Raw genomic sequence first — 22,444 nt, 5'->3', positions numbered from 1 at the left:
GGATCTTCCTGACCAATCGGATTTCTACCTTTACTATTTCCTGAGTTTATGACTGCAATCTTGTTAGCATTAAAATTCTAATAAAAAATTTCATGACAAAAAAAAAGTGTGTCGGTGCAAGGAAGAAAGATAAAGTAAGCCCCATTTTTGGTGTCACTGAGGCAAAGTAAGTCCATTGTAGGTGTCAGTGAGAATAAAGTGTAACTCCAGCTCAGCATTGGTGGTCAGTGGTGGTACTTACCTGATCCCACCCTCCGCTGCCTCTCTGCTGATGTCGGAGTTCTACTTTCACTGTCAGAGAGGAGATGACGGCTCCCAACAGTCTGGTATCATTGCAGTGCCTGGTGATGGAACCCAGAGGGTGTTCCAGCCGTCATCACCTCACTGCCTCTCCGCAGTCCTGGAACCTGAGGGATGAGGACATGATGGGACAGGAGTCTAAATCCCGGGACTGTCCTTCATCTGGAAGCAATGGCAAGGCTGTGATCACACCAAGTTTCTCAGGCTGCAGTTCCTCTTAGCTCCACAAGATGGCGATCTCACTTCTACCCAGACAGGAAGTCTATGGTATACAGACAGGAAGTGATGTCAGGTACAGACAGGAAGTGATATCAGTTACAGACAGGAAGTAGGAAACATTGGTGAAAGTGGCAGCAGAGGAGGTAATAAGATGTTATTTCCTATTTACACCCAGTAACCCCCATCCTGTCCGTCCTCTTCCTCCATAGTCACGTCCGTCCTCTTCCTCCATAGTCACGTCCGTCCTCTTGCTCCATAGTCACGTCCGTCCTCTTTCTCCATAGTCACGTCCGTCCTCTTCCTCCATAGTCACGTCCGTCCTCTTCCTCCATAGTCACGTCCGTCCTCTTCCTCCATAGTCACGTTCGTCCTCTTCCTCCATAGTTATGTCCGTCCTCTTCCTCCATAGTCACTGTGATGTCTTTTATCTCCAGCAGATGATGATACACACATATACAGTGTGGGAACCCAGATTAACCCCTTCAGGGGCACAACATTCCCCCACTTCCGGGGCCGGAACATTCTCCTCATTGTGGAGATAAATTCTAGTAATATGGTCCTCTAAACAAACAGCACTGACAATAAATAGACAAGACAAGGACCATCCTGACCATACATGGCCTACAAAGGGCAATGATGACACTACACAGGCAGCCAATGGGCAATCATTACACTATGCAGCCAATACAATGATGGAGTGCCGGGGTCAGGAGTATGGAGCATAGAGCCCCTTACATTGCTGGTCAGGAGGAAGAAAACATTCCCCAGCCGGCCATGAAGAATATGTTCCATCATTGGTGTCAAAGGGAGGGAAATACTGAGGGGTCTGAGGGAAGTAGAGGAGCTGAGGGGTCTCTGAGGCGGTATTGAAGCTGAAGGACTCTGGGACCTCTGAGGAGGAAGTGTAGCTGAAGGACTTTGGGGCCTTTTACAAAGTAATACGACTGAACACCTCTGAGAAATTAGTGGGGCTGAAGGGTTGTGGAGCCCCAGTGGTAGTCAGACTGCAAGGCTCAAAAGTAAAAGAGGGCTTTAGGGTTTATAGGGACTGTTGGTCTCTGATAGTCCTCCCACCTTCACCTGCACTTACTTTTCTGACCTCCCCAAAGAACTCTGGCCAGCAAGTAAGGGGAAGCCTTCACCTCCTCATCTAACTGGTCAAGAATTATGTTGCTGGACACAAAATAGGCCAAGAGAACAAACCCCCCCCCCCCCCCACTGTCCCCCTCTTAGCCATACTGGACTGCCATCAGAAAGAAAACAGATTCCTCTCCTACAGATTTCTACTCCACCAGCACCATCCTCCTGTTATCCAATCAAATCCCTTCTCTTACTGCAGAGAGTGACAGTGACATCACTCCTGTCAGTCAGTAGGCTGCTGGAGATTGGAGCCTTGCAACTGGAGTTCTGCCAATTATCCAGATTTGCCCGCAACTCCAGCCAAGAGCCAGCAAGTTCCCCTTCCTGGACCTCATGATGACCCGACATTGACCTCAGAGCACTGCCTCAGAAGAAACAAGTCATAGGAAGGATCATATTTATCATTCCTTGTCTGCAGATCTAAAACTCATCAAAACCAGTTCAGAGACCAAACAAACCCAACAGAGAAAAGAACATTTCTAATATGTCAGGCCAAGAGTGCCTTGTATAAAACACTAAACAGTCCAGACTAAATGTGTTCCAGTAGGGCAGAGATCTTATATGTCCAGTAACCCTCCTATTCCCCCCTCACATCCACATCCTATTATTGTGTGACCAATACCATCCAAATCATTCTTACTTTCATTTCCCAACGTTATCCGTCTACAAGGAGATCTGTATAGATCACATGATGGCACCAATGAGGATGGAGGAGGACCGGAGTCACATGACTGAGAAGATACTAAACCTCAGCCTGGAGATCATCTACCTGCTGACCGGAGAGGTGAGGAGGATTCTGGGAGGTCACATGACATCACTCTTATCTCTATTAATAAAACACAGACCTGACCGGAGAGGTGAGGAGGATTCTGGGAGGTCACATGACATCACTCTCATCTCTATTAATAAAACACAGACCTGACCGAAGAGGTGAGGAGGATTCTGGGAGGTCACATGACATCACACTTATCTCTATTAATAAAACACAGACCTGACCGGAGAGGTGAGGAGGATTCTGGGAGGTCACATGACATCACTCTTATATCTATTAATAAAACACAGACCTGACCGGAGAGGTGAGGAGGATTCTGGGAGGTCACATGACATCACTCTTATATCTATTAATAAAACACAGACCTGACCGGAGAGGTGAGGAGGATTCTGGGAGTCTAACATGATATTCCTATTGGTTCCACAATACAGAGATTTCCTCTTCTGAAGTCAGGTGATCATATGACCATCACAGTGCCCCCATGTGACTCCCTAAAATCTGAGAGGCACAACATGCAGAAGATTCTAGAAGTCACCAGAGAGATCACTGAGCTGCTGACAGGAGAGGTGAGCGGTGCCGGGAATTCTGGGACATTCTCCAGTAACAGACAAGGGATGTGTCTGGATGGTGACTGTATCATTGTGTGTGTCAGGTTCCTATAAGGTGTCAGGGTGTCACTGTCTATTTCTCCATGGAGGAGTGGGAGTATTTAGAAGGACACAAGGATCTCTACAAGGACGTCATGATGGACAATCAGCCGCCCCTCACATCACCGGGTAAGAGGAGACTTTATTGTAAAGGAGAGAGCAGTACGGAGGATCCACCTAGATCCCCCATCATCTGATAAACACATAGAAACAATGGATTCAGTCAGTGTGTGTGTTTCCTACAGATGGATCCAGTCATGGGAACCCACCAGAGAGATGTCCCCGTCCTCTGTATTCCCGGGATTCCACACAGGAAGGTCACACCATCCCTCACCATCATCAGGTAGATGGATCCAGTCATGGGAACCCACCAGAGAGATGTCCCCGTCCTCTGTATTCCCGGGATTTCACACAGGAAGGTCACACCATCCCTCATCATTACAAGGTTGGTGGGACAGATCACCTAGAACATGGACTTGTGGAGATGATGTGTGATTTTTTTTTTTTTTGTGAGCTTTTATTTTACAGATGGCATTCTATCTAATTTTCTTGATTTAGAGTGGAGTTCCAATCGATATAGAATTTGAGGTTAAATCAGAAGAAGAAGAGGTGTATGTGAGGGATGATCAGCAGTCTATGGAGGAGGATGGAATAACGGGGACATTTATAGAGGAGGACACTCCTACAGAGATCAGCACAGGTGGGTCATGAACACTAAATCCATTCCTCCACCCATACTGCTCACTGATTGGTCCAGAGTAGGGCGGGGACTGGGTGATATCAGCCTGTAATACTCTGGTGTAACATAAATGTAAGAGTAGAATCATTTTATCAATAGCTGAGATGTGATCTGTAGAAGGATGTGATTGTAGATCTAGTTTCATTCCGTGTTATTAGAGATACAGTATTCAATAATCAGTCAGAGACATATGGTCACCAATTAGCAGGTGAAAGGACAGAGCATCTTCTAGGCCAGGAGTGACACTGAGATGCCAATAAAACTATCCCTTCTATGTAGACATGGATTTCTCACCTTCCTGAAGCTCAAAGAAGAACTCTAGCCATTTCGGCTACAAAAACCAGCAGGTGACAAGGAGAGGGCTCCAAAATGTCTGCCAGCTTTGAGTTATATCCACAGATCAGAGGAATCTATTCCATCTCTCATAAAAGCTAAAATATTAGTTGCAGAGAGATGAAAATAATGCCTTCTTATTGGACACATTTTAGGCTCCATATACAGGTAAAACTGGATTTGTAGCCTCTGTAGAATCCTGGAGAAACACACAAAATAGTTATATTATGATTATGACAGCTGAACAGTGATTGGTACTGTGGCGATCAGACTGACGCGCTGGTGTCAGAAATCCTATCCCCGACCCAGTGATCAGAACCGTTCCTGGCTTGTTTGAGACTTGTCACTTTAGAACACAGAAAGTCATGTGGGCTGGGAGGGGAACATCCCCTGAGGTTGATTGACCAAGGGTTCATATTTTAATAAACTGAGGACCCTGAGATATGGACGGTGTGATTCGTACGGAGCCGGATCTATTTGACTGGTGAATCGCAGACTTTCTATGACTTGCTCCAGTCGCAGTATAGCTCTTGCATGCAGATTGTAAACTGGCAAACCTGCCAGATGGAGATTGTGTGTGTGTGGTTGCCTAGCAGACCAGTCTACCGTCAGTCTAATGGCTTGGAATGGAGTCTCCAGAGATAGTGCGGGCTGTGAAAGTGTATCAGGCTGGCCTTTATTGCTCGGAGTAAGTCGCCCAAGCCATGGTTAGCTAGTCGTCATGGGCTTGCATTGCCGTGACACCTGGTAACTTTCCTGAGCTGTGTTCCCCGTCCTGTATTCCTGGATTTCTCTCAGATAATCTTCCTTCTCTGTGCTGCAGACACAATTCATGGATCTAGACTGGATTTATGGAGATTCTGGGGTTCAGCTGGCAGCAAAATGTTGATTTTCACCATAGGCATTGCTAAAACTAGGCACCTAGGGCATGTGTTTTGGGTCTTCTGCAACAATGCCCAGGTCTAGCAGGATCTCCCAGGGTTACTTGTTCTGTTATCTACTGGCTGTGCCGGGTAGATGGAGATGGGAGGCAGCGGTGTGGGACCTCTGCAAATTGCCTCAAGTAAACATTTAAGCTTCCACTGATTACTGAATACAAATATTATAATTCCTGACCTTTACGCTATATACCCTGTTTTGTACATTACATACTCCTCACCCCTGCACTATATACTCTATGTTGTACATTCCATACTCCTGAGCCCTGCACTATATACTCTATGTTGTACATTACATACTCCTGACCCCTGCACTATATACTCTATGTTGTACATTACATACTCCTGACCCCTGCACTATATACTCTATGTTGTACATTACATATTCCTGACCCCTGCACTATATACTCTATGTTGTACATTCCATACTCCTGACCCCTGCACTATATACTCTATGTTGTACATTACATACTCCTGAACCCTGCACTATATACTGTATGTTGTACATTACATATTCCTGACCCCTGCACTATATACTCTATGTTGTACATTACATACTCCTGAACCCTGCACTATATACTCTATGTTGTACATTCCATACTCCTGACCCCTGCACTATATACTCTATGTTGTACATTACATACTCCTGACCCCTGCACTATATACTCTGTATTGTACATTACATACTCCTGACCCCTGCACTATATACTCTATATTGTACATTACATACTCCTGACCCCTGCACTATATACTCTGTATTGTACATTACATACTCCTGACCCCTGCACTATATACTGTATATTGTACATTACATACTCCTGACCCCTGCACTATATACTCTGTATTGTACATTACATACCCCTGACCCCTGCACTATATACTCTGTTGTACATTACATACTCCTGACCCCTGCACTATATACTCTATGTTGTACATTACATACTCCTGACCCCTGCACTATATACTCTATGTTGTACATTACATACTCCTGACCCCTGCACTATATACTCTATGTTGTACATTACATACTCCTGACCCCTGCACTATATACTCTATGTTGTACATTACATACTCCTGACCCCTGCACTATATACTCTATATTGTACATTACATACTCCTGACCCCTGCACTATATACTCTGTATTGTACATTACATACTCCTGACCCCTGCACTATATACTCTGTATTGTACATTACATACCCCTGACCCCTGCACTATATACTCTGTTGTACATTACATACTCCTGACCCCTGCACTATATACTCTATGTTGTACATTACATACTCCTGACCCCTGCACTATATACTCTATGTTGTACATTACATACTCCTGACCCCTGCACTATATACTCTATGTTGTACATTACATCATTGTGATATTATATATGATACAAAAGCTAAGACCATATAGTAAGTTATTCATTACATCGGCCTTATTTATTTTGCTCCCATTTCCTCCCAGCTGGACATTTTATATCGGATGATGTGATTGGAGCACAGACTTTACATGTTGATAATAATGTGATAACATCCTCCAACTTTGGAACTTTAACCCTTTCACGCCGTTGTAACACAGATATGCAGCCTCACAGAACTGGGCTTTTTTTGTGTGGGCCGCATATTTGCGTACCTGTCTTTGTGCTGGGAGAGCGCCACACGGCACAAAGACTGGGGTGCCACCGAGAGTCCCGTTCTAACAATTGGGACCTGGGACTCCTGCTTCCAGGTCACATGATCACTGTGATAGCCTCTGATTAGCTATCACAGTGATTTGTCACTGTGCAGTCCGCCCCCTTGTTTTTTTTTCTATGAATGTTGTACATTACATACTCTGACCCAGAAGTCCAGAATGGAAGCTGCATTGTCTTTACTCAGAGAATTCATCCAAGCCTTGCTCTGGGTGTTCATCATGTTATTATCCATCATCACAGACTGATATGCTCTCTCCATGTGATCAGAGGCTGAACAGAGCTCTTTTCCATGCTCTGACCTGGAGAAGCAGACAAAATCCCTGGTCTCCTCCATGGGCCATAATCAGTGGGTAGAAGGCTAGCACCTAGTCCCCTCCATAAGCCCCTGTCCCAGTTGGATCTGTCACAGGGTATGACCATGTGTTTGTGCCTGCTGTTAGCCCCAGCAGGGGGAGTCCAAGGAGACAGTAATGTCCCCCGAAGGCCACGTGGCGGCATAGCAGGGAAGAGACATCGCTCTCACATGAAGATTGCAACACCTGCCAAGTGGCATAGTAAAACTGTTGCTGGTACAAATGTGGGAGAGACTGGTTACATAATTAGTCTGGCTAAAAAAAAGACAAAGGTCCATCTAGTTCAACCATTAAAAAAACCAAAACAAAAAGTTATAATCCTACACCCACAGTTGATCCAGAGGAAGGCAACAAAAACCCAGCTAAGCATGATCCAATTAGCTCCTGCAGGGAAACAAATTCCTTCCTGATCCCCCGAGAACTATTATGGAACTATACTTAGTAAAGTGGGAGTAAGTCCAGGGAGGAAATCTGCTTCTAATGTAAAAAGAGGCTTGCTGCAATGTTACCCTATGTAATAGGGAATCACAGGTTAAATCTGAACCTGCAGCACAATTGTGGACTGTTAAGGACTTGTGTCCATGCAATGCCCTGTGTAGCAGGGAGGCGGGTGTTAAAACTAAATACGATGGTGCGTTGCTTACTAATGAGTTTGAAAATGCTGGTATGTATTTCCCTGTGTTGGTGTCTAAGAGGGCAATATAGTTACATAGTTTGGCTGAAAAAAAGACAAAAGTCCATCCAGTTCAACCATAAAAAAAAAAAAGTTATAATCCTACACCCACAGTTGATCCAGAGGAAGGCAAAAAAAAACAGCAAAACATAATTACAATTTGCAGGGAAAAAAATTCCTTCTCGATCCCCCGAGAGGCAATCGGACATTCCCTGTGATCTACCAGAACCCCCAGATCCTGTGCATGAAACAGAACAGCGCTCAGCAAAAATGCTAAAGGAATTGGAAATGACAGACAGGCTAGAGGTCTCTCCATTTGATGGTGTGATGATAACCATTCCTGCTGGTGTGGTCCGAGATGCAGCTGAGCAGTGGTTGGTACATGGCATGTATACTGTCTCAACCACTAGACCTCATAAGAAGAAAGGTCCAGAACAGCTGCGGCAGTAGCAGGAATTCTGTCCATTACCCACAAGAGGCCAAAGAGCCTGGAGACTCTGCCAGAAAATACTAATAGCGTTGGTAACGGTAACAGGGAAATGTGTGAACCAATATGGAATGGTATTCTAAATGGGTTTTTGGTTACTGAGGGTACCCACACAAGGGTTGATGAACCCAAAAGAACACCAAGAGTGGTTGAATTTGGTACAAATGAGAAGAAATGTGTCTCCATGTTAGGCAATGGAGGTTCCCTACAGCTTTAGGACAGGAAGATGGGAAAAGGCAGCAGAAAAAACAAAATATACAGAGAAAGTAAAAGTATCCTGAGGATCCCAAGACCAAATGGGAGTGGGGCTGGTAGAAGGATGGGTAGGGCCCTGTTAAGGTCTCAGGATAGGCGCTTGTGGAAGCACACCAGAAAGAAGACTTGGGTAGCTCTAATTAGGTCCTGTAGAGCAGAGTTCCCATTCAGACGTAAGAGGGAAGGTAGTGACAGGGAGAAAGTATTAGGTGGTGGATTGTACAGAGATGCCAAAGTGAGAAGTTTGTGTTTCATGTCTTCCAGTTGGATAGGGTCTTGCTTGGGGGTATGTGACCAAGCAAGACCCTATTACTGTGAACATAGAGGAGCATATGACATAGGATTCACATTGAGAGTTCATGTGAGGTTCTGGACTATCATTTCTGATTTGAAAAAGCTGTGTTTCTGGTTTTCTCCATATTCTGTAGTTTTGTATCGGAACTTTAAATCCTGTGTCCGGATTTTACATGATGCCTGCAGTCTGTCTAAGTGTACAGGTGTGCAGGACCCTTGTATACTCAAGCCTGAGGATTGGAGACAGCTCTCAGTGTGGGAGACTAAAGGTCTTACACAGAGGTCAGAGGAGTGCCAGCCAAGAGACAGGAGATCGCATTCAAGGAGTCAGGAGGGCTCCTATTGGGGTGTCAGGAGAACCCCTATCCAGAAGCTGGGATTGGGCTTTGCAGCAGGGCACTGCAACTAAAGTCTAAAAAAGCCAAGTGAACAGGTAAAGCTAGACAACACAGTCAAAGGGGCTGGTAAGAAGAGCGGTGTTGCTGCAGACAAGGGAGCTAGGTGGCTTGGTATTTTGGTTTGACTGTTGATGGAAGAACGCCTACATGGGTAACTGATGCCCAAGTGAACTTTCAATTTTAATTAATAAAAGGGGGATGCCATGCCCTAAAATACAGTTTGGACCGTCACAACTCATTAAAAAAACACCTACCACATGAGTATGATCTCCCCAATACCACAAAACATATGTATTCTTTTGTTACACCCATTTTCTACAAGCTGGACATTATGGGGTTTATTTACTAAAGCTGGAGAGTCCAAAATCAGACTCCCTTCTGCATAGAAACCAATCAGCTTCCAGGTTTCATTGCCAAAGCTTCATTGAACAAGCTGAGGTTAGAAGCTGATTGGTTTCTATGCAGAAGGGAGTCTGATTTTGGACTCTCCAGCTTTAGTAAATAAACCCCTATATATCTGTTTTGATAATAATGTGATAACATCCTCCAACTTTTGACCCTTAAACAGAAAGTGATAATGAGGGAGGAGTCAATACCCCAATGATGGTGGTCTTCAGGATCAGTCCAGTCTTCATCTTGGTTGTTCTCCCCCCATCCTCACTCTCTGACCTCTGGTGGGGCTCAGCCCCGCTGTTCTTCATGACTAAATCATGGACTAATTAAGGAAGTGCAGTACTTCTTGTGTTGGGAAGATGGCGATGAGTGATAGAGGGGGTGGGGACCCTCGTCCTATAATCCCCTCATCACTGTCCCTCCTATAAAAGACAATTCTGGTTGTTTCCTCACTCTCTGACTAAGGTCCATGAATAAAGAAATGACCTGGTAGGAGATCAGAGGAGCCATTTCCTAGTTCCCTTGAGGGTGGAATTGTAAGCTCCTCAGAGACCAAGCTGCCTGATGTGGGCGGAGTCCTTGTTTGGGGGAACCAATCGGCTCCTGTCTAGTAATCCTCTTTGTCTTTGTATTTTAGTCCATGGCCGGGAGATGAGGAAAACCTCAGAGGATTGTCTCACTTTGTCTCCAGACTGGAAAGTAGAAGATGAGGACATCACACAGTATAGTCCAGGAGAAAACCCGGCTCCCTCCAATGTCCATCCGGCACCACCCAGTGTAGATGGACCATCGGATTCCTCGTATCCTGAGGAACCTCAGACTGTGCGGGACCGGGCCGGCCTTCTAACAGGGAAGATCTTCTCCTGTACTGAGTGCGGGAAGGGTTTCAGTTTTAAATGCCGTCTTAATGAGCACAAAAAATCTCACACAGGAGAGAAGCCGTATTCCTGTCCTGAGTGCGGGAAATGTTTTTCACAGAAGTCACATTTTTCTAGACATCAGAAATTGCATACGGGAGAGAAGACGTATTCCTGTTCTGAGTGCGGGAAATGTTTTTCATTGAATTCCAATCTTTACAGACATCAAAGATCGCACACGGGGGAGAAGCCACTTTCCTGTTCTGAGTGTGGAAAATGCTTTTCAGATAAGTCCAATCTTTATAATCATCACAGATTTCACACGGGAGAGAAGCCTTATTTGTGTTCTGAGTGCGGGAAATGTTTTGTACAAAAAACAGATCTTGTCAAACATCAGAGATCTCACACAGGAGAAAAGCCATATTCCTGTCCTGAGTGCGGGAAATGTTTTTCAGATAAGTCCAATCTTTATATTCATCAGAGACTGCACACGGGAGAAAAGCCCCATTCCTGTTCCGAGTGTGGGAAATGTTTTGTAAAAAAATCAGATCTCATCAAGCATCAAAGGTTGCACACGGGGGAAAAGCCATATTCCTGTTCTGAGTGTGGGAAATGTTTTTCACAGAAGTCCAATCTTTCCATTCATCAGAGAGCTCACACAAGGGAGAAGCCACTCTCCAGTCCTGAGTGAGGGAAATGTGCCTCACTGAAGTCCTGTCTTCCTGTACATCAGGGGTCCCACACAACCGTTGAGGTGTATTAGTGCCTTGAGTGCGGGAAATGTTTTCTAGATGAATGTTGCTGGACATCCCCGCTCTCATGTGGGGAAGAAGCACACCCTGATATACACCTCAGATATACTCCATGGCTGATCTTCATGGAAGAAACCATCCATAAGGAGATCAGAGGTCCCCAAAGACATGGATGAAGTGTGGGACCGGGTTGGCCATTGATAGCAGGAGAAGAATAAAAATGGAGTCATCACCTTTCATTGGCTGAGTACATTTTGTGGTTACATAGTTTCATAGTAAGTTTGATTGAAAAAACAAAAGACACAAGTCCATCTACTTAGACCATTAAAAGGGGAAAAATTTATACAATCCTACACCCACAGTTGATCCAAAGGAAGGCAACCTCAATAAAGAATGATCTAATTTGCTCCTGCAGGAGAAACAATTCCTTCCTGATCCCCCGAGAGGCGATCGGATATTTCCTGGATCAACTTTACCTATAAATGTTATATCCAGTTATATTCTGTGTATCCAAGAAACAATCCAGGACTTTCCTACAGCAATCCACTGAGCTGGCCACAACCAACTCTTGAGGGAGTCTATTCCACATTCTCACAGCTCTTACTGTGAAGAAACCTTTCCATGTTTGGAGATTAAATCTCTTTTCCTCCAGATGTAAAGAGTGTCCCCTTGTCCTCTGTGATGAGGTATTACTAATGATTTGTACTGGATGGGAATGATCTCTCTCTCTGAAGTCTATACCTCTCCTAGTATAAGAGAGGATTCTGCTCTCTATAGAACCCGCAGCTTGGCATTACATGCCATTATTAAGCTTGTGATCTACCAGACCTCCCAGATCCTTCTTCACCATTGACCCCCCCCAGTTGTACCCCCCAGTATGTATGATGCATGCTCATTCTTAGCCCCCAAGTGCAGAACCTTACATTTATTGACATTAACCCTCATTGGCCCCATAGTCCCCCAATTACACAGAGCATTGAGGTCGGCTTGTAAGTTGGAGACATCCTGTAAGGACGTTATTCCCCGGCACAGCTTGGTGTCCTCTGCAAAGACTGAAATGGGATTTATAATCTCAGACCCGATATTGTTTATAAATATATTAATAAGTAAGGGTCCCGACACTGAACCTTGGGGTACCCTGTGACAATTGCGCGTCAGACCCCAGACCTTCTCACCAAACTCATGACCGAAGGACCAGCCAATCTAAAACCGCGATGTCACGTGCGTAACAATGCCACACCCAGCTGCACTCTGCACAAAGATTTTCCAGCTAATGGACCACAAATCGATGTACCGGCAGCCTGAGTGCGATTGTTACTGGGTCAGGTTAATTATGCAATTAAACCTTCACACTGCCACCAACTCCTTTTTGTACAGCTCAGCAATACCAGCAATAACACTAGGATGATTGGATAATTGTCTGTATACCACTATCACCGCAGACAGGTTATACAGAGGGTTAAACACACATAGTAGCGCTCTTCAGGGGCAGGAATTCGTAAATTGCATTAAAGAGCTTTAGAAACAGTTCAACACAGTCAGAAAGAAAGATTTATTACTAAAAGGTCAAAAGGGTGCAATAAAAATATTTACAGAAAAAAAGATGTAACCAATATATATATAAATATACAGAGAACAATAGCACAGCAAAGAGGTAACAGAAAGGAGGTTAAAGTACTTGCCAATCAGCCTTGGGTTAAGCAGATCAAGTTTCAGAGCAAAAGGGCATCGTCTTCCAAGTTGGTTCTGATGTTAAATGGGAGAATTCTTCAACTTCCACTCTTAGGCCTGACAGCCTATTTTGTAGTTCCCCAGCAGGCGGTGTCTCTGGAGCCAAGGACCAATGCCTCATTTGGGGAGGGGTGTCTGGGCGGAGACCCAAACTAGAACCTAAATCTCTCAAAGCTCATATTTTGGCTCAAAACTTTTCCTAGGCACAAGTACCATTCAACCCGCGGGTAGATTAATATGCAGACACATCTGAGGAACGGTTAGATATGAAATATGTAATACATACTTGAATGGTTCAAGAGATGTAATTTTCTGCTTTTCTATATATTCCAGCCAGGGAGTGTGACCTATCAAATGATTTGTCTGATCATGAGCAATCTGAAGATATGCTTGGTTTTTATGTAAGTCTCTCATATTCCAAGATATGAGACATAGGGTGAAAATGGATTTTAAAAGTGGTATCTAGTTTATGACTCCCCTGGAACGTCTTTGAATTCAGGGGAAGGCTTGGGTTATCCTTTTTTGATGTGCCAGATTGCACAGGTTTTTAGACAGCGAAGTCCCAGCTCCTTTGGGGGTTTTATAGCTCGGAGCTTCCTGCTGTGCTCTGGCCTTCTGTGACACTCCTCATCACTCAGGCCACATGTCACTGTAAATGAACAGAGAGGGAGGGGGATTATTCGAGAGGGGGAGAAGGATCTACAAGATGGAGGGTTTGGAGCAAAATGGTTGAACCATGACCATCTCTGTGGGCATGATTGCTACATACTCCACTAATAACACTGAACCTTGGGGTACATCACTAATAACACTGAACCTTGGGATACCCCACTAATAACAATGAACCTTGGGATACCCCGATAATAAAACCTTGGGGTACACCATTAATAACACTGAATTTAGGGGTACACCACTAATAACACTGAACCTCGAGGTACCACACTAATAGTGTACTTTTTGGGTACAACACTAATAACACTGTACATTGGGGTACACCATTGACAACACTGAACCTTGGGGTACACCATTGACAACAGTGAACCTTGGGGTACACCATTGACAACAGTGAACCTTGGGGTACCCCACTAATAACACTGAACCTTGGGGTACCCCACTAATAATACTGAACCTTGGGGTACACCACTAATAACACTGAGCCTTTGGGCACCCCACTAATAACACTGTACCTTTTGGGTACACCACTAATAATACTGAACTTGGGGTACCCCACTAATACTGAACCTTGGGGTACCCCACTACTAATACTGAACCTCGGGGTAAACCACTAACACCCCTAGACCATTCAGCGTATGAATCATTAACCACTACTCTCTGAATTCGGTCTTTGAGCCAGTTTTCTATCCATTTGTAAACTGATTTTGGTGGTGTAAGAATGCACAAACATTTAGAGGTCTATTTTAAAAAAAAAATAGTTGTACGATTATGACCGGCATTCACCCAGCTGTGATGAACATTGGCTGTATTTTATTTCATACATTGACTTGCTTGATTCCATCTAATGGCCATAGTGCATTATTGCTCTATCTTTACTGATTGAGGTATTTCAGGAAAAATACCTCATTATGATCACTAGATGGGGCTGAAGGTCATAGGAAATCACTGTGTTAAATCACAGTCAGAATTTGTAACAGCTGGATGAATGATTGCCACATTCATCCAACAAAGTTTTAAAAAATAGACCCCTTCTTTTCCTTCATCGGGCAGGGCTTCATACTAGTACCTGAGATCATACTCATGAGTATAGCAGACACTGAGGAACATAAATTAATTAAGCTAACACCATTAAACCAGCCATTGATTTAAAACGAAAAATACTATATAAATACACCAAGTATAATAACAATTATCTCCATCTAGTGGCTAATGTGGTGTTGTCTATTTTACATCAATGGAAATTATTCGACCAGCAAATAGCCAAATAAAAAGAAGGAATGGACATGGATTTTCATCTGGTAAATTGCTGTACACATTTTTTGATTAGACCCCTAAATGTCAGGAGACGTTTATATAAAGACGGGAAGTATGTAGCAGAGAAATGAATAGACCTCCCAGCAATGTTTTTACCAGGCTGCAGCTAGGGGGAGCTCTAATGTTTAAAGTGTAAGAACAAATAAAAATTGTGTGTCGGTGTAAGGAATAAAATCTTTGGTACCCAAAAACCTTTCAAAGATGACACTTTAAGAGCCTTCCAAGGTCATCAGTTTACAGATTACTGTGAAAAATGGCCCAGAATGCGCTGGTCAGGTGTATGTTATATACAGCCCATCATACAGAGTGTAGTTGTTAGGAATGGACTGGCCAGCAATGGTGGGACTCACCTGCCTTTTGATCTGCAGTACCAGGGCTGGCCAGCGGGTGCTCCCAGCAATCAGAGACTCAACCTTTCAGCCAGCTAACACCTGGAACTGATGATACTGGGGTATTTAAGGGATGGCCAGACTTGCAGACTCTGCCTTGGTGTTGTGTTTGTCCTGGGCCCTGTATCTGTCCTGCATCCTGTTTCTGTTCCTTTGCTGACTTCTCCTGCTCTGATCCTGGCTTGTGACCCTGACCATCCTTCTGTCTGACCCTCTGTACTACGCTGCTTGCTACCTGTTCTGATCCCTGGCTTGTGACCCGGACCATCCCTCTGCCTGACCCTCTGTACTATGCTGCTTGCTACCTGCTGAACCTGGCCTGTGACCCCGACCATTCTCCGCTTGCTCCCCCTGTACCTACCTGCCCAATTGATATTGACCCGGCCTGCCTGACGACGCTTGCTTGTATATACTGTTATCTGTGGGTGGTTGGTTTGGTTTGTTTGCACCGTATTATGTTTTAGTATTGCACTGCGTTTATGTTTGTACTGTTAGTGTTAATAAATTATATTGTTTATAACATATCTGAGGTCTGCGTTTCCCTGCGTCAGCCACACACCTCTGGTCATACCTGGGAGCCCTGACATTACACCAAGGCCAATCCTGACCAGAAGTGGCTGCACAGGGAAGCCATCTTGGCTTGTTGATGGGAAGGATGGATCTTGATGAGGTTGAGTATTTATATCTGCTAGTGTTTGATGACAGGGAGTATGCTTATCAAACTCTGAAGGAGTATCCCCGGGATGAATTGCTAGAATGTATACGGCTCGCTCATGTTCTAGTAGATCAGGGCACAGTGTTCTCTGAGGTGCAGCCATTGATTGAGGTTTGTGCAGAGTTGGTTTCATCTGGTTCCCCCGAATGCAGGGATGAATTTTTGCCACCATTTAGTGCAGACCAGGTAGAGTCCCTGGTGTGGTTATTAGAGGATGATGTGGGTTACTTTCTGGAGCGTTATTCCACATGTTCACCACAGACACTGAGAGATTGTATAAACGCAGTGCAGTCATTGACCAGACAGACTTTGTGTAAGCTCAGCTTTGTTCAACCCCTACTGCAGACATGGACAGATTTGTTGCACCCAGCCTCAGTCAGCTTACAAAGACCCAGTCCTGCTTCTAACTCTACTCCTGTATTCCCACCAGCTCCTCCAGTTACAGCCCAGTATACTTGGCTATCTACCGCATGTCAGTACCCTGTTCCCACTCGCTGCACCTATCCTGCCTTTAACCCTGTAAAGAAGCCCTCTGTAGCAACTGCTCCCTCTCCTGTTCCATCCTCCAGTTCTTCTCTGTCTCCAGCTGCTCCATTCGTTTGCAGACCTGCGTTTACTTGCAGTGCTCCAGTAGTTAAAACCAGAAAAAAGCGAAAATTCTTTCCAACCAATACCATCCTGCCAGTATCCAAACCGGTGAGCCTGCCTTCCGTGGTTCAGACTGATGCCTGTACGCAGCCTGATGCCTGTACGCGGCCTGAAGCCTCTACGCGGCCTGAAGCCTCTACGCGTCCTGAAGCCTCTACTCGGCCTGAAGCCTCTACGCGGCCTGAAGCCTCTACGCGTCCTGAAGCCTCTACTCGGCCTGAAGCCTCTACGCGGCCTGAAGCCTCTCCTCAGCCTTAAGCCTCTACGCGGCCTGAAGCCTCTCCTCAGCCTGAAGCCTCTACGCGGCCTGAAGCCTGTACTCGGCCTGATGCCTGTACTCGGCCTGATGCCTGATGTGCCTCTGCCTGGTGTGCCTCTGCCCGGTGTGCCTCTGCTCGATGTGCCTCTGCCCGGAGTCCTGCCCGATGTGCCTCTGCCCGGAGTGCTGCCCGATGTGCCTCTGCCCGGAGTCCTGCCCGATGTGCCTCTGCCCGGAGTCCTGCCCGATGTGCCTCTGCCCGGAGTCCTGCCCGATGTGCCTCTGCCCGGAGTCCTGCCCGATGTGCCTCTGCCCGATGTGCCTCTGCCCGATGTGCCTCTGCCTGGTGTGCCTCTGCCTGGTGTGCCTCTGCCCGATGTGCCTCTGCCCGGTGTGCCTCTGCCCGGTGTGCCTCTGCCCGGAGTCCTGCCCGATGTGCCTCTGCCCGATGTGCCTCTGCCCGATGTGCCTCTGCCCGATGTGCCTCTGCCCGGAGTCCAGCCCGGTGTGCCTCTGCCCGGAGTCCAGCCCGGTGTGCCGCTGCCCGGAGTCCTGCCCGGTGTGCCAGTCTTTGATATCCCGCCAGTTACCAGACCCGGGCGGTGGAACATTTTGCCCAGCTAGGACTGTTTGGAGCGTCCTGAGGCCGCTCCTTGAGGGGGGGGTACTGTTAGGAATGGACTGGCCAGCAATGGTGGGACTCACCTGCCTTTTGATCTGCAGTACCAGGGCTGGCCAGCGGGTGCTCCCAGCAATCAGAGACTCAACCTTTCAGCCAGCTAACACCTGGAACTGATGATACTGGTGTATTTAAGGGATGGCCAGACTTGCAGACTCTGCCTTGGTGTTGTGTTTGTCCTGGGCCCTGTATCTGTCCTGCATCCTGTTTCTGTTCCTTTGCTGACTTCTCCTGCTCTGATCCTGGCTTGTGACCCTGACCATCCTTCTGTCTGACCCTCTGTACTACGCTGCTTGCTACCTGTTCTGATCCCTGGCTTGTGACCCGGACCATCCCTCTGCCTGACCCTCTGTACTATGCTGCTTGCTACCTGCTGAACCTGGCCTGTGACCCCGACCATTCTCCGCTTGCTCCCCCTGTACCTACCTGCCCAATTGATATTGACCCGGCCTGCCTGACGACGCTTGCTTGTATATACTGTTATCTGTGGGTGGTTGGTTTGGTTTGTTTGCACTGTGTTATGTTTTAGTATTGCACTGCGTTTATGTTTGTATTGTTAGTGTTAATAAATTATATTGTTTATAACATATCTGAGGTCTGCGTTTCCCTGCTTCAGTCACACACCTCTGGTCATACCTGGGAGCCCTGACAGTAGTTTTTAGTATATCATATACAACCCTGTGTATAGACTGCAGTGGTCAGGTGTATAGCATACACAGCCCAGCATACAAAGTGCACTGGTCAGGAGTATGTCATTTACCCTCTTTCCTCCCACCCCTCATTCCCCTCAGCCACTTCCTCCTGTACCACTACCCCTCCCTCCTAGATTGTAAGCTCGAAAGAGTAGGGCCCTCTTACACCTCGTACGTTGTTTGTTGTTGTTGTACTGTGCCATGTATTGTCCCCCCCTCTATTGTACAGCGCTGAGCAAACCCTTTGGCGCTATATAAACTCCTTGTAATAATAATAATTTACAGCCCTGAGCCCTGTATATAGAGTGCAGTGAGTGGTCAGGAGCACATCATATACAGCCCTGTGTATAGAGTGCAGTGGTCAGGAGCAAAACATTTACAGCCCTGTGTATAGAGTGCAGTGGTCAGGAGCAAAACATTTACAGCCCTGTGTATAGAGTGCAGTGGTCAGGAGCACATAATTTTCAGCCCTGTGTATAGAGTGTAGTGGTCAGAAGAACATCATATACAGCCCTGTGTATAGAGTGCAGTGGTCAGGAGAACATCATTTACAGCCCTGTGTATAGAGTGCAGTGGTCAGGAGCACATCATATACAGCCCTGTGTATAGAGTGTAGTGGTCAGGAGCACATCATATACAGCCCTGTGTATAAAGTGCAGTGGTCAGGAGCACATCATTTACAGCCCTGTGTATAGAGTGCAGTGGTCAGGAGAAAATCATTTATAGCCCTGTGTATAGAGTGCAGTGGTCAGGATAACATCATTTACAGCCCTGTGTATAGAGTGCAGTGGTCAGGAGCACATAATTTACAGCCCTGTGTATAGAGTGCAGTGGTCAGGAGCACATCATATACAGCCCTGTGTATAGAGTGCAGTTGTCCAGAGCTTATATACAGCCCTGTGTATAGAGTGCAGTGGTCAGGAACATATCATATACAGCCCTGTGTATAGAATGCAGTGGTCAGGAGCACATAATTTACAGCCCTGTGTATAGAGTGCAGTGGTCAGGAGCACATCATATACAGCCCTGTGTATAGAGTGCAGTTGTCCAGAGCTTATCATATACAGCCCTGTGTATAGAGTGCAGTGGTCAGGAACATATCATATACAGCCCTGTGTATAGAATGCAGTGGTCAGGAACATGTCACATACAGCCCTGTGTATAGCATGCAGTGGTCAGGAACATGTCATATACAGCCCTGTGTATAGAGTGCAGTGGTCAGGAACATGTCATATACAGTCCTGTGTATAGAGTGCAGTGGTCAGGAGTATATCATATACAGCCCTGTGTATAGAGTGCAGTGGTCAGGCACATGTCATATACAGCTCTGTGTATAGAGTGCAGTGGTCAGGAACATGTCATATACAGCCCTGTGTATAGAGTGCAGTGGTCAGGAATATGTCATATACAGCTCTGTGTATAGAGTGCAGTGGTCAGGAATATGTCATATACAGCTCTGTGTATAGAGTGCAGTGGTCAGGAATATGTCATATACAGCTCTGTGTATAGAGTGCAGTGGTCAGGAATATGTCATATACAGCTCTGTGTATAGAGTGCAGTAGTCAGGTAAAGTAGAGTTTTAGGACCATGCTGGTCATACAGTCACTAGATATGGAGCAATAATGGTGATAAAAACAAACAAGGAGAACTGTTCCATCTGCTCCTGCAGAATACAGAACAGGCTTTCTTCTGGTCTTCTACTACTGACATTAATTACAGAGAAAGGTGTCTCCTGTACCGTTCTCTCCTGGACATATCGCAGAATGAAGCTGTATTGTTCTTTCAGTGTCATCCTCCCGTGTTCTGTCCATTTCCACACTGACACCAACAGCTCCTCCTCCATCCCGGAGTATTTGTTGTCTCATCATGTTTCCAGTGATGGAGATCCAGAAATTGACTGGAGTCTTCTTCTCAATGTCAACAGACCACCTCTTCCTCTACTATTGGGGTGCTGGGCCTTCCTATGACTACTCCGGGCCCCAACCTCTTCTATATGATTGTGAAGATTTCTATCATATTTACTAAGAAGAGAAAGAAGCAGAAGAAAATGTCCATGAAGTAGATGAGGGTTCCATATAGTATGAGCAGCACCAACCTTCACTCTGTAACCAAGACCTAGTCTGGCAATGCACACAATGACACCAATGAGTCTCTGACCAATCTCACGGTTTGAATGGACTTTCTCCTTTTGATGATTTCCAGGTGACCATGAATTCGAGTTCCAATATCTCCCCTGTGTTCTGCAGACAGATGTACATTTCCCGATGCCTCATGTTGTACAGATTCCTCATGTCCCCTGATACGAGGTCATACATTGGACTTCAACTTTCCAACCAGGAGTGAATGGACTTGGCAAGATACTCTCCCTATCTAGAGGACACGTGGCCTGGTATGGTTCAAGAGGTGGGGGAAGCACAAGCATATCTTTCCTGGCAAGCAGGCTTGAATATGGGTCTAGGATGATTTTTTGGGGGACCCCATAAGGTATTCTTGTTTTTTTAAGGGTCTGTTATGCTTTTTGGTGAGGACCACTGTTTTTTTTCCTGTGTGAGTTCCTCTTTGAAATCAATACTAAACCTGAAAGTCCTGGTACAAATTTCAGAGAAGACATCCCACACACCAGAAATCCCCGGCTGATACCAACCCAGGGCAGGAATGCATCATTTGTCAGGATGCCTGTGTCCACTGGTTTTCTGATAGGGATGAGCCCAACTGCCCTGGGACCAATCCAAGCAGGGTTCAGAGAACTTCAAAGAAGTTCCATGGCTGATCCTGAATTCCATCAAAATCAATGGGAACAAAAATAAAAACTGCCCATCTTCTGGGCTAACAGACAAATAGGTGTAAAAAAAAATAGCACGAGGGGCACTGTCATGGGGAACATGAACTATTTTCAAAATTTCCATTCAGCCAGGAGCAGTTATAGAATAAATGCTTAAAGTGAAACAATACAGCGCTCGCGAGCAGCGATCCAAGATGGCAGCAGGCTGAACTCGCTCCTCACCACATGGGTGCATTGGCAGTCCTTGAGAACCATGACCAGGACATGACAGACATCCGCAAAGAGTTAGAGTCTGCTCTCCACCGCATTGAGGACTTGAGAATATGTCCCGTAGGGGGAACCTTCGTATCCGGGGTATCACCGAGCATGTCACTGACCTCACCTCCACAGCTACAGCCTTATTCCAAGAATAAGCCCCGGATCTCCCTATAGAGAAGCTTGAATTTCATCGTATCCATTGTTCTCAGGGCCCAAAGAGGCCTGAAAGCCCACCAAGAGACATTATAGTCAAGCTTATGTTTTATCGCACATTGCTCAAAGCTGCCAGAGATCATTCTGAATTGAAATTTCAAGGCCATACCTACCAGATCTTTACGAATTTGGCTCCATCTACTATCCTGAAATGGAGGCAGTTGAAACCTTACACAGCGGACCTTCTCCATCATCAGATTCTCTATCAGTTGGGTTTCCCCTTCAAAGAATCTTCCTATTTAGGCTGCACTCATGTTCTACACACCCCAGATGAGGCCAAAGAAGTGTTGGAGGGCCTCCTCTTGCTTTCCGCCACAGATACAGCACATCCGCCACCTGCGCATCTCCTGGATGGTCACCGCCCAAACTCCTGGAGAGGGTTTGGGAGAAGGCCAAGAACCATAAGAGGCCCTTACCTCACACGTCGTCTATGACGAGCTCCACCAGGTCAGACCCATGCTGAACTAGACTGTCCTATTGTTTAATTTTTTTCAGCTGACCCTTAACTGGGCTTGCTTCTGCTGCACTGGTGTACTACTGAAGACCCTCTGGCCTCCCCGATTACTATTCTAATCTTGAGCCCTCTGGGTCCTGTCAGCAATTGTTCTTTCTGAATTGTTTTTTGGCCCATTGTTGTGCTTTTCCCCTTTTTTTTTCCTTTGCTCCACCCCCTTTTATAGCCTAGGGTTTGATCTTTCCTTTGACTGTGAGGTTTTTCGGGATCGTATAGATCTTTTTTGTTGCATACTGTGTATTGTATTGTTGATTTGCTGCTGTTGTAATATGGGTTGGTCGATGGGAAGGCCCTTATCCCTCGGGTGTGGCCCTCTCCATTGCCCCTTCCCCTG

At 45.8% G+C, this 22,444-nt stretch overlaps 2 protein-coding genes across 2 annotated transcripts in view; both read left to right on the top strand.

Annotated features, from left to right (window-relative positions):
- LOC149460811 (uncharacterized) overlaps nucleotides 1-11,900 on the top strand; it is an 84,725-nt gene extending 72,825 nt beyond the window's left edge. Inside the window, exon 4 of the mRNA XM_089679324.1 lies at nucleotides 10,657-11,900. Within this exon, the coding sequence (XP_089535450.1) occupies nucleotides 10,657-11,180 (524 nt within the window). The 3' untranslated portion in view covers nucleotides 11,181-11,900. The remainder of the gene's footprint in view (nucleotides 1-10,656) is intronic.
- The window catches only part of LOC149460810 (uncharacterized), a 94,741-nt gene that overhangs the window by 55,412 nt on the left and 16,885 nt on the right, over nucleotides 1-22,444 (top strand). The window lies entirely within an intron of this gene.

The sequence above is a fragment of the Staurois parvus genome, unplaced genomic scaffold (assembly GCF_062004578.1).
Source record: "Staurois parvus isolate SC_StPar_1 unplaced genomic scaffold, SC_StPar_1.0 ptg000221l, whole genome shotgun sequence".
NCBI lineage: Eukaryota > Metazoa > Chordata > Amphibia > Anura > Ranidae > Staurois > Staurois parvus.
Note: the sequence above shows the minus strand (reverse complement) of the source record. Positions and strands in the feature narration are given on the sequence as shown.